This window comes from Lepidothrix coronata, unplaced genomic scaffold (genome assembly GCF_001604755.1).
Source record: "Lepidothrix coronata isolate B3197 unplaced genomic scaffold, Lepidothrix_coronata-1.0 Scaffold334, whole genome shotgun sequence".
Classification (NCBI taxonomy): domain Eukaryota; kingdom Metazoa; phylum Chordata; class Aves; order Passeriformes; family Pipridae; genus Lepidothrix; species Lepidothrix coronata.
The window spans coordinates 319,629-337,435 of NW_016690514.1; the positions used below are offsets into that span (position 1 = coordinate 319,629).

Consider the following 17,807-nt stretch of genomic DNA (forward strand, 5'->3'; position numbering starts at 1 on the left):
AATAAAATGTTCTTTTCTGACTATTTTTGAGCAGATCAGCTTTTTTATGCTAACTATAGCATTTGTTATTCTTTCCCTATTTACTTGTCAAAGTTGCTTGGAAATTGTCATATACTGGCAGGCATACTTATATATCATTGTCAGTTCTGAATATTACTTCACTTCCAGTATAAAGCCCTGCTTTGTTTCTTTTTTTTTTTTTTACTTGTTTCAGTTAACAAATTGTTTATTATAAATAGCACACTTCAGAGGCAGAGCGTGGAAGAGTATACTCTTAATTACGCTGCCAGCCTGAATAGCATTACAAGACAACCTGTCCAGGGATGTGATTGACAGATATTTCGCCAATAAGAAAGTGAAACTTGGAATCAAGTGTACATGGCAGAAAGTGACAAAACCCCCTCATATCTTAAATAAAGACCCTTCTAGTTGAAGGATCCAAGAGGTTTGGACATACTGTTATAAAATGTCAGGCAAAAAGTAATGTAATTTACTTAAACTCATGTGCTGAACTTACTAGGTTCAAGTTATGAACTACCTCTTGAAAGGTCACAACAGCCTTCCCATCTGGCTCAGAGAGGGAAAGATGACTTGGATGCAGTCACGTCATTCTGAATGGAGCAACTGGTCACTCCCTGCCTCTGTCAGCTCTCACCTTGAATATTTATTCATAATCCATAAAGACTTTTGAACAAGTATTCAGTGTGCTGGGATTTTCTTATTTATGGTGGGAATCTGTACGTTTTGCAATTTGTAGTTGTGACTGTGCAGAAGTAGCTGCATATCAGTACAGTAGAACTGACATTAGATTACTGAGTGGAGTGCAATCTTTAATTCCTTATTTTCAAGTGGAGATACTGTATTCCAAGGCTTTGCAGACAGCACTAACTGGAAAAAGTCAATTCCTTCTAAAGCATATCTCTTCTTTTTTCTAGGGCAATTCTCAGAGTTAACAGGGCTATCTTCTAGTTTAAAGACTTGAGAAAGCTTAGGCAGACTTAGTAAAATGTCTAGACAGTTGAGCCTTAGAAGCATATTGTTGTAATTTTGAAATGGTTAAAAAGCAATAGTTCTTTTTTTAGGGTGCCAAGGTACCAAGCCCTGTTAAAGAGAACAGAAACATGACTTACAGTTGAAACATCCTTTTTCTAACTCTTGGTAGGGTTATACCATACAATAAATGTACTGCCTAGTTACAGAGTAGCCTGTCTGATTGCCACAGAGCTATTGTGTATGTTTGCTTGCCTCAGAGATTTGTTCAGCTTGCAAATGGGATGTTCATATTTTTCACTTTTTTTTATATATTTTAAAATGTTCATTATAAGCAAATGAGGTGGGTTATGGCAAATTATTACTGATGCCTAAACTAGCACAATATTGTTGCAAACAAGTACCAGACAGATCATGAGTAGAGGAAGATTGCATTTCTGATCAGCATGAAACTTTGAATGTAATGGCAGACCTCAAATTGCTCATCGGGAGAGAAGTTCACAAAGCTGACCTTTTCAAAGGCTAGATAGTAAATTTAAGTGGAAAGATTAATGTTAAAATGGTCATGTCCTGTTCGCTATGTTTGTTCCATTGCACACGTAATATTTTTGCCATCAGTATTTTTATTCTATTCTTACCACTTTCCATTTTAACAGTTGAACAACTGTGAGAGATAACTTACAATCCTGAAGTCATTTGACTTGTCATCTTAAAGGGTATTTATAAACTATAGCATTCAGGGAGCCCCCAGTGTTACTTTAAATAGAGAGACTGCTTTTAGGATTAAGAAGAAAACCAGACTGTTTCATTTTGAAATGGCTTCTCTTAAGCAGAACTGTAATGATGGCTGATTTAAAACTCCATAAAAACAGGTAGCAAGCCTAACCATATTCTGTATTTTTGCATTATCACTGAAGACTGCATGAAAAGCAAATGGTATGGCTTATGCTAAACATGTGAAAAAGATGGTTTTCTCCTGCAAGTACAAGTAGCTTTATCCTCTTTTAATATTGGTCTATATTAACTGTTTCCTGTAGGCAGAAATGCCACTTTTGTTATTTTAATTGTATTGAGAAGAGTAGGGTTTGTTCCACACAAAAAAAAAAAAAAATTAAAAAAAGAGATGTGGGTGTCCTAACAGCCTATTGACTTAATTTCTGTCACATTTTCAAATTCTGAACAATTTATACAGGATACTGGAAATTTGAGGGTAATAAGACGGAAAAAGAAACAAGCGATTTCAGTTAGAGAACTTGGTAAGAGAAGCAAGAAATATTTGTGATTAATGAAACAAGGTATTTAGAAATATATACTAGTTATTGACATGGGCAGGAGAGGACATCATTGCTTGCAATCTTTAAAATGATGATAGTCAGGAGAAAGATCAGAATAAGTCAATTTGAGGTTCTGTGATAGTCAGGTTGTTACCTTTAATTGCATCTTATTTGCTAAATACAAGCAATACAAGCATTAGATTACAAAGCGCATGATGGAAATTATTTACAGGGGGCACAAGAACCTATAGTCATAATCTTTTTTTTCTTAATGTTGCAGACGTCTGGGTGGTTGTAACACGTGAGGGTGTGCTTCCCAGTGCAACATCTGATTAGTCACTAATTTAGTAAGGAATGTCCTGGCACAGTTTTGTTGAAGCATGTGAGCCTATCAGCAGAATAACATATTATATTCTTTTACTCAACATACAGTTGAGTAAAACAGCTCAGCTGTTTTGAAACAAACATGACGGTATTCCTTCCCTGTGTCTCCTTTTTAACTCGTATTTCTTACTGGCAGAAGAAATGTTGCATGTTTACTTACTAAAATATATTTCATGCCTTCATTTTTTTTTTATTAATATTTCAAATATTTTAGAGTCTAAATAACACTCCAGATCAGTTCTATAAAGCTATAAGTCATTTATTTTTACACTGAGGAAAACAGAAAGTGACACACGCTCATTATGTTCTGCATGTTCTGCACATTTCCACACTCCTTGAATACAGATGATCAAACATTAAGGAGACCAGTTTAACAGAAATTTTCACAGATAAGTATTTGCTGTAGCACAAAACCATGAAAGTTCTCTCAAGTCCAGTTGCATGTTGTGGCCACAGTGCCTTATGACACACACTTCCTTTCCCTAGCTTAGATTTGATATAAAAAGGATGATAATCTTTCAGAAATTCAGCCTTTTTTTCTGAGCGCTTGGATTCGTAGTACAGTTAATAGATCACTGATGTAGTTGTGGCCATTGAGGTTAGTATAGGTCAGTTTATAGAAGGAGGTAATGCTTAAGGGAATTTCACAGTGAATGTAGAAATATCCACTATCTGTGCTGGAACTATTCTGACAAAACTACTCATAAGTGATCGGAAAAAGCAGTGAATGGTGGGATGGCCACGTACCAAATTATTCAAGAAAATGAAGCAAGGACCAACTATGAAGAATTTCACAATATCCTTACAGGATTCTTTCACACTGAAATAGCATTTGAAATTCAGTGTAGGTAACTGTAAAGTTATGCAGAAATACCAGTACTAAATTCACATATAAAATAGTTGTGTGTGAAGGTGACTGTAACCACTCGTGAATAAGATACCTTCTCAGAAAATCAGTGTTGATCAACAGACTAAATGAACTGTTAATTATCAGTAAAAAAGACATGCAGGGCAAAAGTAATCACAGCCACATGACACTTTTAAATCTGTTGTATGTCAAAATCCTGAATACTCTGTGTGGTTCTGTTCTGCTACCTCCCAGAAAAAGATACAGGAGAAGAAAAGTCCAGAGCAGAGCAATAAGGTAGATCAACTATACAGAACTATTTCCATATAGAGAACAAGTAAATGAGGTGTTTTTTTTTCAAAAGAGAAAAAGAATAATTAAAAGGAAACATATTGGAGCTCTCCAAGATACCATAAGGAACGTGCCTTCTCTCTCACACTGTTGGAAAGAGGAGGCATCAAAATAGCAGGCTGAGGAAAAATAAAAATAAGTAATTAAGCTTTAGAAATCCTTGACACGTGATTGTTGTGAATGTTAGAACTATACGTGGATTAAAATACAAATCACAGGACAGTTTTTAAAGAAAATCAGTTGAAGGCTATTAAAAATAAAAAACCTGTGGGTTTGGAAGTCCCTGATTTGCAGATTGTTGGACGATCTATTGTGTTTTATGGAAATGTCATCATGTATTTTCCCTTGTTATTATTTTGTTTCTTAGGTATCCCGAGGTATTTGGTTTTGGCAACCAACAGGGCACAGGGCTAGATGGAGCTTTGGCTGACCCAGTGTAGCTGTTGTTGTAAAAAGTGTTACAAGCATTGACTTTTTATTCAGTTAAGTGACAAAGTAAGACTGAAATAAATATATCTGTTTATTTCTGCATTTGTATATAATTGTATATAAATATTTAAGTCTGAGAAATCCCAGAAGGGCACGTGAGATAGCTGTTGCCCAATTTTAGACTGTCTGTTGCTACCAACACATTCCACAGAAGTTGCAAGGTCAGCGTGTACCATAAGATCCTGCTCTTTTTGCATTTAGGCATGAGATCAGAGTAATACAATCAATCAGAGCAGTAATACCTGAGGTTTGCATGTCTGATCCTTAAAAAAATGCTGTTCTAAACATTTTTAAGAGCTTTTAGCTGAATACATGTGGAGCTTTTCTTAGAACACAAACTGAGATGTCTGAACAATTACTGTATGAAACAGTTCCCATTGTGAGTTCACCATAAGCAAACAGTTTTCCTAGGATGTGTGCCTTGACAACTTCTGTCCTAACTGGTTAGCTGAATTAGGTATTTTTTATTATTATCAAAGTCTCAAAAATGTGAGAATTCAGCTGAAATCTCGATAAATAGAAATGTCTGGAAAGGACACTAAGCAGAATTTGTTGTTAAAGTTTCAAATACTTTACTCAAAATCCTTCTAGATGTACCTTGGAAAAAACTTATTTCTTCAATCAGCAGTCAAACTCAAACCATACTGAAGAGGCTTTTTTTTTTTTTGTAAAGAATAATTTTAGCAGGTGGAAATTATAGTCTTCTGGGGCTTTCTTTGTCAGTCACTGAAATGAGATGAAGAGAAATGCAGGTTACCTGAAAAGCAGTTGAAAAATGATATATTTAAAGTACTCTGAATGTTTCCCAAATAAATTATTTTGGGGATTGTGGGGAGTTTTTTGTTGGTTTTGGTTTTGGGGGGTTTTTTTAGGGTTTTTTTAGTGCTTTGTTTGAGGTTTTTTTAATAAGAGAGACTCACTGGACTAAAGTAAAAGCCTGCGTAGAGTGTTATTTTTTTCACCCTTCTACTTCCCTTCTCTACAACAACATCTGTAGGAACATCCAGGGAATTGGGCTTAATGATCCTAATTCAATATTCTGAAGGAAACAGCAAAAGCTGTGATAAAATACTGTGCATTTTACAGATTGAATAGATGTGTATGTATTTATATATAAGTAACTTCTAAACGGAAAGCTTATTTTTTTAGTCTTCTAGCACCAAATTGTACTATTAAAATGTATTTCATACAGCTTAAAAAAGATTCTGTAGAAGTCTTTAAACGTCCATTAAAAAAATGAGGGAAAAGAAAGTTTTAGTGGTGATAGGAGCTGCTGTTGTGCTGTGCAAAACAGCGTGGTGCATACATGTGTTCTAAACCACCTTATGAAATGGATTGAATTTAATTAAAATTATTAGTGAAGGAACAGGAAAAGGAAAATTTGTATTTTATACTTCGGGACAAAAGCCTAGCTAACTGAAGTTAGTTTGGCTTCCCAGCAGTTCTGTCAGCCCCTCAGCAAAATGTCATGCATACTATCATCTTCTCAAGGCAGGGTGAAGGTTATCAGGTACTCAGCACTTCTGGCTGAGTGTTCTGGCAGCGCTCACCCGACCAGTTCAGGGGATTCCTCTAGATCACAAATCAACATGTGCCCTTGCTGACAAACAGGTTAAGCTGCAGGTCTTCATCGATCATCATTCCTCCTCTGAACCTTTCTTGACTTGTATTAGCCCAAGAGCCATTTGACTCTCTAGGTTTTCTGGGGGGTGAGTGCAATTGCAGGAGGGGGCTCACTTCTGTTTTGCAGTCTTGACTATCCCCTTGCCTTTTCTGTGGAGCTGTGTGGTGTTTCACTGGTCTCCCATATCTTTAAAATTTGTAGTTGTTTCTCAGAGGGCTGGATGTTGAAAGAGTAGAATGGTTGTGGTTTGACAAGTATTCACTTTGGAGAAACTCTGTGAAGAAATTGGTTTATCCAGTCACTCCTGGATAAAGTTAGTTTTGTTTTAATCAGTACACTCAGAAGTAACCATCTTATTTAGTTTGCAGTTGTGTACATGTATGAACTGCTGTTGCGTGAAGCATACTGTTGCTTCATCTAATGTAGTTCATGCTGCTTTTTCTCATTATTACCTATCTTACTCTTCTATGTTGTTGTGATACTATGTAGAAATATTTTCTTTAAGTTTTGATGTTAGCATTTAACAAGTTTGTTTGTCTGTTTACTCTCTTGAGCTGGTAGAGCTATAACATGAGATCAAAAGGTAATATGAACTATGGTGAGAGGCTTCTATATTTTCTTAATACTCTTTTTTAAACAAGCTGGTTGATCAGCATACACAAATATGTGCCTTTTAAAGTGGCACACACTGACATTTTTTCCCTGATTGTAGTTCATAAATACTTTAAACTTTTTTTATATAAATCTACATGTTACTCTTTTCTTTATAATTTATCAAATTTTATAACATGCGATTACAGGTGTTGCAATTGGAAGGTACTGGCATGTAGCATACAGATTACCAGTTGCTGCATCAGATTAAAATATGGCCTTGAAACTGAGTCACATTAGTGACAATTTAATTATCTTTTTTTTGTTACAGTTGCGCAGTTGTACAAACTACCACATTGAGACTGAATAAAGACAATGCTGTTGCAAAATGCTCTTTATAAGGGGAGAGAATATGATTGTAATTTTACCATCAGACATATTAAACACTGGAGACTTCATCTCTTGTTACACAGTAAATGAACTAATAGATAAGAAGTTGGTGTTAATAAGTTGATAAATTAACAGTATCATTTAGTCATCTGTTTCGCTTTCTCTATATGGGCATTGAAAAAGGCTGTGGACCTTAAGGAATCAAAATGAATCATACTTAGTATGAAAACATTTGGCTAGCAATTCTGAATATTAATCAAAACTTTGGCTCTTTGTGCTGGGACATAAGAATAGGGTTGATGTGAGTAAAAATGATTAATATATAACTGTGTGCTGTGCTTACATTATAATATACTTGAAGTCCTACAGTTATTCATCCCTAAGCTTCTAAGGTCTAATTCGGGGCTGGTGACCTGGACTTCGATCTAGTTATGGCTTGCAATTGCACTAACCATTCTCTGGAGAGATTTTCTTATGTTGCACTGAAGAATAAATTATATGACTAGATGGAAAACTGGCTCATATCCTCTTGTTCATAGGACAATTGTAGCAGTGAAATAATGGTGGGCTGTCTTAGCAAACTGTGAGCATACCAGCAAAATCTTTTAAAAATATGCACTGTCAGTATGTGGTCTGAGTGTTCTAATTATCTTAGAGATTCTATGTAGCTGAGTGATTTCTTATCTTCTTAATTGAATTACATATAGACTTGTCTTCTAAATCTACTTGTATAGAAAACATTACAAACTTCTCAGGTTTGTGTTTTAACTCTTTGTGTCAGTACTTTTGAAAACTATTTTGAAGTCCTCATGCATTTTTTTTAACCAATTTTTTCAAAGAAAGCTGACTTCATTGTGTAGCTATCTTGCTGTTTGGTCTGCCTTTCGTATAGTTCTTTTTTTTTCAGTACGAAAAGAAACCAATTGCTGAGAAAAATCAGATTCAGATTGCTACGAACTAAAGGAGACAGGGAGATGGGCAGGTTTCAGAATCTTGTGTAGCGTGTGTACCTAGGGAAAAAACCTTCATTTTAATGTGACTTGACTGAATTACAGATCATGATTATAGATGAACTAGTACATAATCACTTTTGTAGGTTTAGGGTAAATAATTTCATGAAAATGTATGTAAAGGGTTTTTTGAAAATTTGGGAAAAATATTCAGTTATCTTTAGAAATCGCTCAGATCATTACTAGGTAGGTTTAGTTTTTTTGTTTGCTCTTTTTTTTTTCCTCCAAATATTTGTTTCTTTTATAGCTATTTAACAAGATCCCATGGCCAAAAAGTCCCAGAGCAGTTGAGATTTTCGCCCCTAGTGGTAAGATCTTCTACCTTCCTGTCTCCAGCTCTTTTCTGTTTGTGACACAAATCCAGCATGATCTGTCATATTTGTATAGAGGAAAATTTGCTATCTTCATGTTACTAAAATGTAATATTTTGCTTTTTAAACTGCAGTTGAAGTGTCTCTTACTCCCTTTAACTCCTCTTTCTGCTTGTGTTTGAAACTCAGAAATATTCTCATGCATCGTGGAGCATTGTTATGCGTGCTTTGTGACGAAACACTAAAACCTCACAGTGACAATTCATTTTTGCTGATATAAATCAGGTTTTGGTGTCTGTTGATAGTGAGTTTGCTTTCATACTCAATTTTTTATGATTCTTTAAAAATACGTATTCATGTGCTTTGTTCTGCCCAGTATTTCTTGCATGTGGTTGTTTAGCTTTTTGAACGTTGCATTACTTTTTTTATGTCAAAACTGGATGCTGTTTTGTTTGTGGTTTTTTTCCTGAATATGCAACTCGTAATTTAAAAAATGTTTTAACAATTAGTTATTTCATCCAGGTAAAAATAAGAATCCTGTATAATATGCAGAATTCCATGAAGAGAGAAAGAAAGCACTTTTTTTGTTTACTTTTATTGGTCTTCGACTGTTGAAGGATTTTATTTATTTTTTTTACAATCCTGATCCTAGGTACAGCTAAATACCAAACTATATTTTGTGTATAATAGGTGTCTTCAGCTTTTTTAGCACACTGCTTACCAGGTTGTGGTTACACCTGATATAATACCCCAGCAAATAACTGAGCACTTTCAGTAGGTCCATTTTCATGATTTTTCATTCACACTTGTATGAAAGGCTTCCTCTCTTATAAACAAGGCTTCTGTGTATATCTTGTAGTATATGGGGAGATCTCAAAGTTAAGGAAATATATTAAGCATTTGCAATTTTAAGTAAGCTTTACATAGAAAGAATCAGGATAGGTGTTGTTCAGCAAATTTGGATGTTGAAAATATGTGAAAATTGGTCATGCCCTTCAAATTGATGAATCACAGAATATGCTGAATTGGAAGGGACCCACCAGGACCATCGAGTCCAACTCTTAGCCCTGCATGGGACCATCTCCAAAATCACACCGTGTGCCCGAGAACATCATCCAAATGCCTCTTGAACTCTTGTCAGGCTTGGTGCTGTGACCCCTTCCACGAGGAGCCTGTCCAGTGCCCAACCACCCTCTGGGTGAAGAACCTTTTTCTAATATCCAACCTAAACCTCCCCTAACACAACTTCAGGCCACTCCCTCAGGTCCCGTCACTAGTCACCACAGAGAAGAAATCAGTGCCTGCCCCCCTCTTCCCCTCACAAGGAAGTTGTAGACTGCAATGAAGTCTCCCCTCAGTCTCTTCTTCTCCAGGCTGAACAGACCAAGTGACTTCAGCCACTTCACATACGGCTTCCCCTCAAGGCCCTTCACCATCTCTGTTGCCCTCCTTTGGGCACTCTAACAGCTTAATATCTTTCTTATATTGTGGTGCCCAAGGTACATACAAAATTCAAGGTGAGGCCACACCAGTGCAGAGCAGAGCGGGACAATCCCCTCTCTCCACTGGTTGGTGATGCTTTGCCTGATGCCCCCCAGGACACAGTTGGCCCTCCTGGCTGCCAGGGCACTGCTGACTCATATTCAACTTGCCATAGACCAGGACCCCCAGGTCCCTTCCTGCTTTCCAGCAGTCACTGCTTTCCAGCATCTCATTCCCCAGTCTGTACAAACATCCAGGGTTGCCCCATCCCACATGCAGAATCCGGCACTTTCCCTGGTTGAACTTCATATGGTTCGTGATTGCCCAGTCCTCTCATTTGTCGAGGTGTCTCTGCAGGGCCTCCCTGTTGAAGAGCACAGGGCATAAGATGGAGCTCTGTGGAACCCCACTAGTGACAGGTCTCCAGTCTCATGTTATCCCCATTCACAGAGAGTACTTTGTGCTCAGCCTGCGAGCCAATTACAGTAATGTGTATGTGCTTATAAATACAGAAAGGTACACACACAAATGTGATCAGTATATTCAGTTCTATATTGAAAAAGGTGGGAATATTTTATTTTGGGATACTTCATGTATGTTATTAGTATGATTTTTTTCAGTAGCATTAAAAGAGATTTCAAATTAGTTTTCATCCTAAACATGCCTTTGACAATGATGGTAATTTTTAAACCCATGCTCTTGCTGAAAATAACATCAGCATAAACCATCTACAAAAATTAAAATGCTAGCCTTTAAATTCCTTCTGGAAACACAAGCTAAACTACATGTTCTTTTGGGAGTGTGATTTTTTTTTTCCTGTCAGTTGAGGATTTTTGGGATGTCTTTAAGTGTACAGCAGGGTGTTCATAATTTTTTCATCCACATTATTAGAAGTGAGTCCTGTTCACAGCTGAATAATTAGAACAGGGTTATATGTTGAAAGCACCATCTTACTCTCCTTTTAGGTGAGGAGAGACATAGAAGGCAGTAGTGATTGTGAGTAGTTTTGGAGCTGGTTGATCAGCTAAAGTGTGCCACAGGCTGACTAATTAAAATCTTTGAAAGCTTGCAGCCTGGGTGAGACACATTATCTACCACGCAATGCCAGATGACACCCTTGCACTCCACATGGACAACACGCTGCCTTTTACCTACCTCCTAACACCTTGGAGCATCTTCAGTATCTAAGTATGCACAGCAGTGCATGTGACACTATTTCCAGTCCTCTCAGCTATTCAGTAAGGCTGCTTCCTTGTCTGTGGCAAGAACGTAGTTTTTCGTTGGAGCTTCTTTCGTTGGAGTCTTCTTCTTTCATTGGAGACTTCTGCCGTCCTTGGTGCCTGCCTGTAAAAGGAAAATTTCTGATCTGCATGCCAGCACATCTTTTGGGATGTCTTAATACCTGACAGTAAAGAGCTGTTACTCAACGGCTCTCAAGCAAGTTTTCAGAAAGGTTTAGAAGAGGTCTGCTTAAGTGAAAACAGGGCCATGGAGATGAACAGAAGTAAGAAGCATTGATTCTTTAAGTTATCCAAATAACATAAGGAAGACCAGGTACTCTGGAAAGCTATATGTAAAAGTAACAACAGCCAACAGAGCTTGAGGAACAACTCACAAAAAGAGTCAAAATGTGTAAATAATATGTAAAAGTATACCCGCACTGGGAGTAACTGTGTACATTCCTGGGGTTTTCCACCTTGAATTGGTTATAGTAAAAATAGGAAGAGTTTGCAAAAGAATAGTCAGGATGTTTGAGGCCATGCAAGAGCTTACATGTATGAAACAGATGAGCGAAATAGGGCTTTTAAAGCTGAATGAACTGACCAAGAATAGGACATTGTCAATGGAATCTTCTTCCTCTTGATTATAAAGCCAGGGGCTTCCATGTTAATTTCAGAAGTAATAAGGCTGGGGAGAGGAACTCGCATTAAGGTGGAAGAGGTTGTTCTTTCTGTTAAGGAATGAACAGAGTCAAGGGGAGGGAAAATTTCAGAAAATGCTGCATATGAGAAGTGAGAGAGACATAGCAAGCCTGGAAGATAGCAGCTCAGGCAAGGAGGTTGCTGAGAGGAGCACAGATTAGTCATGTGATTTGGGGCCTCAAAAGTGGCAACAAAGAACTTAGAAGGGACAGAGAGGACTGACCCAAGTCTGCTGCAGTTCAGAGTGCAGTGCTCAGGTGCAGCTAAGCAAGGAAGTAAGAACGTCCTTGAAAAATAACATGGGTAGGGAAAGAGCTTTTCCTTCCTCAGTTCTGTCATTTCTAGTCACTTTAAGTTTTCCATATTGAAAAAGTTTAAAACTGATTTTTAGCTACAGAGAGTTAACTGTCATCTACCTGTTTCAGTATAAGACTTCTTAGAAACCAGTTGAAGTGGCTAGATTGGAGCAAACAAAATTGTGTGGGGTTTGGTTGTTTTGGTTTTTTTTTTTGTTTCCAAATAGTATGCAGTTAAGCTGCAGATGTCCTTGCCACAAGATGTTATCGGTGTTATCACAGGACAGAAATCCACCCAGAGCTAAAAAAACAGGCATCACTGCTGGTTCAAAACTCCACAAATTGGGAGTCTGAAAGATTATCTGTAGAAGGCAGCAATGCATTAGTCCCTTGGCTGTGCTTCTGGACGCAGGAGGAGATGGCAGAAGCCCTTTGGCCTGATTCAGTACAGTATGTTTGTTCACCTCCTGCTGTTCCACCCAAGTGGTCTTGGAGAGGTCATTCCGTCTTGTGCAGCTGTGAAATAGTCTGGAGCCCGATCTGCTGGAAAACTCCAGATGGGCCAATACAAGCTCTAATTCCCTTGGGTGCAGAAGTATTAAGAATGATAAAAAAAATGAGATTAATTTTTTAGATAGTCTTCTTTGTGTTACTGGGAAAAATACTTCAGTATGATTGTAGTTCTGCTAATTAGGTTCTCATCCTGTTCTGAAGTCTGATTTACAAAAGTGATGAGCAGTGATACCAGTAGAAATTAGTCTTTGAGTACTGAAGTTTTAGAAAGTATTTTATAAATGCTCTACTTCCAAGCTAACAGGTCCTTGACATTTTAGATAGGTACTCATTTAGTAGACAGTTTTGAACTAATCTTTCCAGGTTTTGTTTACAAATAAGTACATCAGGTGATATTATGGTCTTTACCTCAGTGAGGGCTGAGAAGAATTCTAAGGAATTGTAAAAGTAAACAGAGAACCATTTTTCTGCTGTGTACAGAGTGTGACAAAGAAATGAACAGTCCAGAGCTGTACTTGAAGAGTTTGGAGTTCATAAGTTCCAAGACTGACATACAGGGACAGACACGATACTGAAAGCTTTTCAGCTTCTGAGTGTGTTCGTCAAATGCATTAAAATGAAATATTTTGTAAAAGGCATTTTACATAGTAAATATATGTGGCTGTGTAAGAGTATGCTGCAATGAATGTTAAACAAAAGCAACCCCAAGTTGCACAAGGGGTTTAATTTTTTTTGCTCTTATTTTTGATGCCACATTTAAATTTTGAATGATTCTTTTATGTGTTTGTAGATTTCAGTTATTTCTTTTGCTTCTTTTCACAATTGGAAGACTTCAGAACTTTGGTCTGAAGATGATTTTGTCATACAAAATCGTTTTATTAATTAAGATTTTTGAATTTAGCAGCTGTGTTGTTTCAGGGTAAACTTGAAGAAAATTCAACTCTTACTTATTTCAGCTATAACTATCATAAGTTATAGAAAGAAAAGAAAAAGAGGACTGTATTGGAATATGAAGGTATTGGTGATCATGGAAAGTTTCAGTTGTAGGCCAGGAATGAATACTTACATATATATTGCATTGCATAATTTAGACAGAGGACTTTGCTCTCATTCTTTTTCTTGATCTTACTTTTGAAGAAATTTATATTAAAAAAAAGAAAGAAGTAAAGATAGAATCCTTTATCGTTTTGAAAGCAGCTTTCCAGAAATGATGTATTACTCACAATGCACCAAATAGAGCTTACCAAATCAAAGATATATGGCATACCTTTTTTTTCCAGCTTTGTGTGTTTCTTTTAAATTTACTTTTAACATGTGACGTCCCCAGGACAATTCCTACTGTCTCATGAAGGAGAGGCAGGTGTAAATCTTGCTAGAATACTCCCTAGAAATAAAGATTTCTATGTGAAGACCTCTGGACGTAATATTTATTTGAAAATATATTAAGAACAACAGGTCAACCTGTTTAATGAAAGAAGGAAGCAGTGCTGAGCAATGTGCTGAACAACATACATGTGAGATCCTTGGAGTCTTGGACTGTGTGACAAAGCTTCACCAGCACAGATAAGGTTGCTGGGGTGTTGAAAATTAATAGAGACGTAGCTGGTGTAGCTGGAGTGACAGAATCCCTGTCATGCATGCAGCAGAATGCCATAGGAGGAAATCCATATGTCAGTTCACCTTAGGTTGTTTGCAGAAGTAATCAAAGTATTTTGGCAGAAAACCTCATCCTGTCAGCATACTTTCATTTTTGAGGACTCTTCCAGCACAATTTGCTGGTATCCCTATGATAGCTAAGACTGCTTGTGGCAGATGAGCTTGGAATCAGAATTTAAAACCAATGCAATCAATAATTATTGAAAACTTATCTTCCTATTCCTTATTTTAAAAAATTACCAATTGTGGATTTTTTTAATCTGTGAATTTAGTCATTAGAGAATAATTTTGCTGCATCTGACAGCTTGTGACCGACACTTTGTGGGGATGAAAAAAGGTATTTTTTATACTTAAGAGTAAGCTCTTTGTTCTCATATTTTTAGGCCTATCACTTTATTAAAAGTTTGTGTCATTACACTTCCTATCATTTTGGTGCTGCTTATTTACAACTGAGAAAAATGGCAGATGCTAAGGAAGATTTCCAGTGGAAGCAGAAAAATAAAATGTACTAACTGGGTGGTGATTCTCCCTCACATGACCAGAAGGAAAACAAACTGTTTGGCTTTTGGCTGTGCTTGCTACTAAACACCCTGTCATAGTGTGTGAGGTGAGTCACGACCTGTTTATTTATAGCTGTGGCCAATCAAAGCTGACCGCTCAAACTTCATTCAAGACCAGCAGGCACTTAGGATGTCTTGTAAACATTTGCTCTCTGAGCAAGGAGCATTCTTCCTGGCAGAGAGCAGGACAGGTGCTCAGGTGGTGGCTCCTAAAACACAAAACAGAATAGAAGATTGTGGCCTGGATTATCTAGATTGGTAGAAAGAAATAGAGAATTCCTTTTTACATCTGAAATGCCAGACAGTGAGGATCTGGGACAAGATGACAGGTACTGTACATTGCTTGTGATGTTCTCGTGCAGAGCAGTAAGGACTGAGGCTTCATGTAATTAATCTGTGTGCACTCCCGAGTGCTCAGCCTGAGATCAGTTTTCTCTGCCTTGTAACAGATCATCTGCTTCTTGAGGGTTTTGCCTTTAAAGCTAACATAAGGCTTCTTAGGAGAGAAATAAGAGTCTTAATGTCTGCATAGAGGTTAAATTGTATAGCTCTTAGGTATTTGTTAAACTAAAGCTGTAGGGAAGAAAATACTGGGTGGTTCCTACCTAGTCACTTTTCGCAACCATGGGACAACTTATAAGCCTCAAAATGTCAGGCACAGAAATAGTTTAGTTGGAGCCAGGCTACTGACAGAACTGTAACTCATTTCTGTGAGATAGGGCACTGTGTCCCTTTGCCTGTCTTTCTGAAGTTTAGCTTTTAACTTACTTAGCTTTATAAAACCAATGGTCAGGACAAGAAAAAAGTAGTTGGATCTAAAACTTGATAACAATTTAACAAATACTGTTTTCTCAAATATGATCCAGCACATTCCTATGAAATAAAGGCACTAAATAAATTTAGCTAAATAGATTTTAAAATATGTATTTTAGAAGTTGATGCTATTGATGTTTGGCTAGGACAAAGTCCACATGGTTTTTCCATAGTCTGGATGCTAATCAAAATGTTAGCTCTAAAATGGTGTTAATGAAATGCTTGATACTGCAAAAAAAATATTTTTGTCATGTATGTAAAATAGAATTTATAGAAGTTAGTTAATAAAACGTCAGAATATAGAGGCAAAATTAAGGAATTATAAGGATCGAAAATGAGCATTTCATTATGGCTTTGGATTTCATTTTTTCTAGTTAAATTTAAATATGAACATTTATGTGGATGTTTTTCTAGAATGTGTGTCAATGTGAGATGAAATACAGGAGACACCTCTGGTTGTCTGTTGTAGAGCAGCATACTCAGGCACAGCCACCTAACTGGGTGAGTGTGGGTGAATGGATCCCCAGGGGTGTAACTGTGTCTCTGCAGGGGTGGGGTCACCTACGCATTTCCGTTTGCAGGGATATCTAAGTTGTGCCCTATATATGACATAGATTAAAATTAACTCTAGTAGCAGGTAGTATTTTTTCTTTTCTTTTAAGGAAATGCTGAACTTATGACTGGTAATCATCAAAGTGTTAATTGCAGTTCTTTAAAGAATGTTTAGCAACATCTCCAATTTGTTCAGTTGTATGTCTTTCAATAAAGGAAACAGGAATATGCGTGACACATTAAAAAAGGAGGTTTCAGCTTTGTAATAATATCTAACTTATTTTGTTCACAATTCTTTCTCTATAAAGGCTTGTAGCAAGCTTTGGCAGTTAAACAGAAGTAAAACTAGGCCCAGAACTCTAAGACCTCTTTTTCTTTCAGAGTTGTTGGGGTTTTTGTTTTGTTTTTGAAACAAAAACTATGAACTTTTCTAGAGCAGTAACCTGAAAAAGAATGATAACAGGGCCTGCTCTGCCCATTTATAATTTTTGAAGCTACCATTAAATTAATTGACCCCGATCCTATTCCCTCATCCTTTTGTGTCTTTCCTAATGAGCAAAAAGGTTTGAGAAAAAAGTTTAATCAGAAGGTTCCGATTTTTTTTCTGAAATTAATTTACCTTTTTGTCTTGGTCATAACAAATAGGATATAACCAGAGGGCATTCCTACAGAAGTGCTAATGAGATTTAGTGGAAGTCAGAATATTTTGGTCCAAGTTAAACAGGAGGGAATAGAAGGAGGAGCTATGGGAACTCTACTGGAACACTATAGGAACTGTACTGGAGCAATTAATCTTAGAATTGCAAAAGAAGAAATAGTAATGTAAATGTACAGATCATGAGGTAATTTTAAGGGCACACTGAATCAAAGCTGAGGCTTTATATACTGTAAAAACGACAGCAGTGGTATTTTTGTAGAAGATGCAGAATGGGCTTTGTTCCCAGATTGGTTTCAGCACACTGCACTACTTGTAGCTCCTTCTTAGATGCAAGTAGTTCTTATATGCTCTCTCCTCTTGAGTTCATATCCTACTTCAGAAAATATGTAGTGTTGTGTCACAAGTGTATTTCATGAACATAGTTACGTCAGAGTTAAATACGTGGCATTGGTCAATAGTCTGTTAGTCATACTGTGAATTTCAGTGAACAATAAGCAAAGAAACAGAGGCACAAATACTTCCTAGTAAGGCTAGTAAAAAAACTAGGGATTGTGAAGATTAGGTACCCACTCATATCTTCTGTTTTGTTTTGTCATATGATCCTGGGTGGTAACAGATGAAGAGCAGTGAGGAAATACGTGGCCGAAGGTAAAGGATTGAAAACAATTTAGCATAAGGAGGTATTTCCCCCCAGTAATTCTTTATCATCAGGTCCCCTATAGTTTTAGTGTAAGATGGTATAGTGTATTTTTTTAAAAAAATTGACAACTCATGAGGAATGATGGTCAAGAATGTATAAAAGGTACTGTGAATAATCAGTCCTGAAGTGGTGGAAGCACATGGCTTTAGGTGCTTCAGAGAGATACCAACATCATAACAATGTCTGTTGTTCTAATCGTCCTCACCTGCCTATTATTGAAAAGGATGGTGGCCAGAACCTTTTATGACTTGAATTAAAATGGGAGAGAAAGCTACATTCTTTTGGACCAGTTGATTTTGAACTACAGTTTTATAGTGCATGACCTTTCTCAGCATCTGCTTGGGCTTAGAAAAATGAAGATCCAGTTTAAAGTCAAATCTGCATGTTATTTATT

General features: G+C 36.9%; 1 protein-coding gene across 2 annotated transcripts in view; it reads left to right on the forward strand.

The window, feature by feature from the left end:
- Positions 1–17,807, forward strand: part of FAM134B (family with sequence similarity 134 member B) — a 65,919-nt gene that overhangs the window by 27,196 nt on the left and 20,916 nt on the right. Inside the window, exon 1 of one of the 2 annotated variants that reach the window (XM_017838358.1) lies at positions 14,808–15,019. The exons of the other annotated variant lie outside the window; for it this stretch is intronic. Within the exon in view, the coding sequence (XP_017693847.1) occupies positions 14,985–15,019 (35 nt within the window). The 5' untranslated portion in view covers positions 14,808–14,984. Of the gene's footprint in view, positions 1–14,807; positions 15,020–17,807 lie in introns of those variants that run through there. 2 annotated transcript variants of the gene reach the window in all.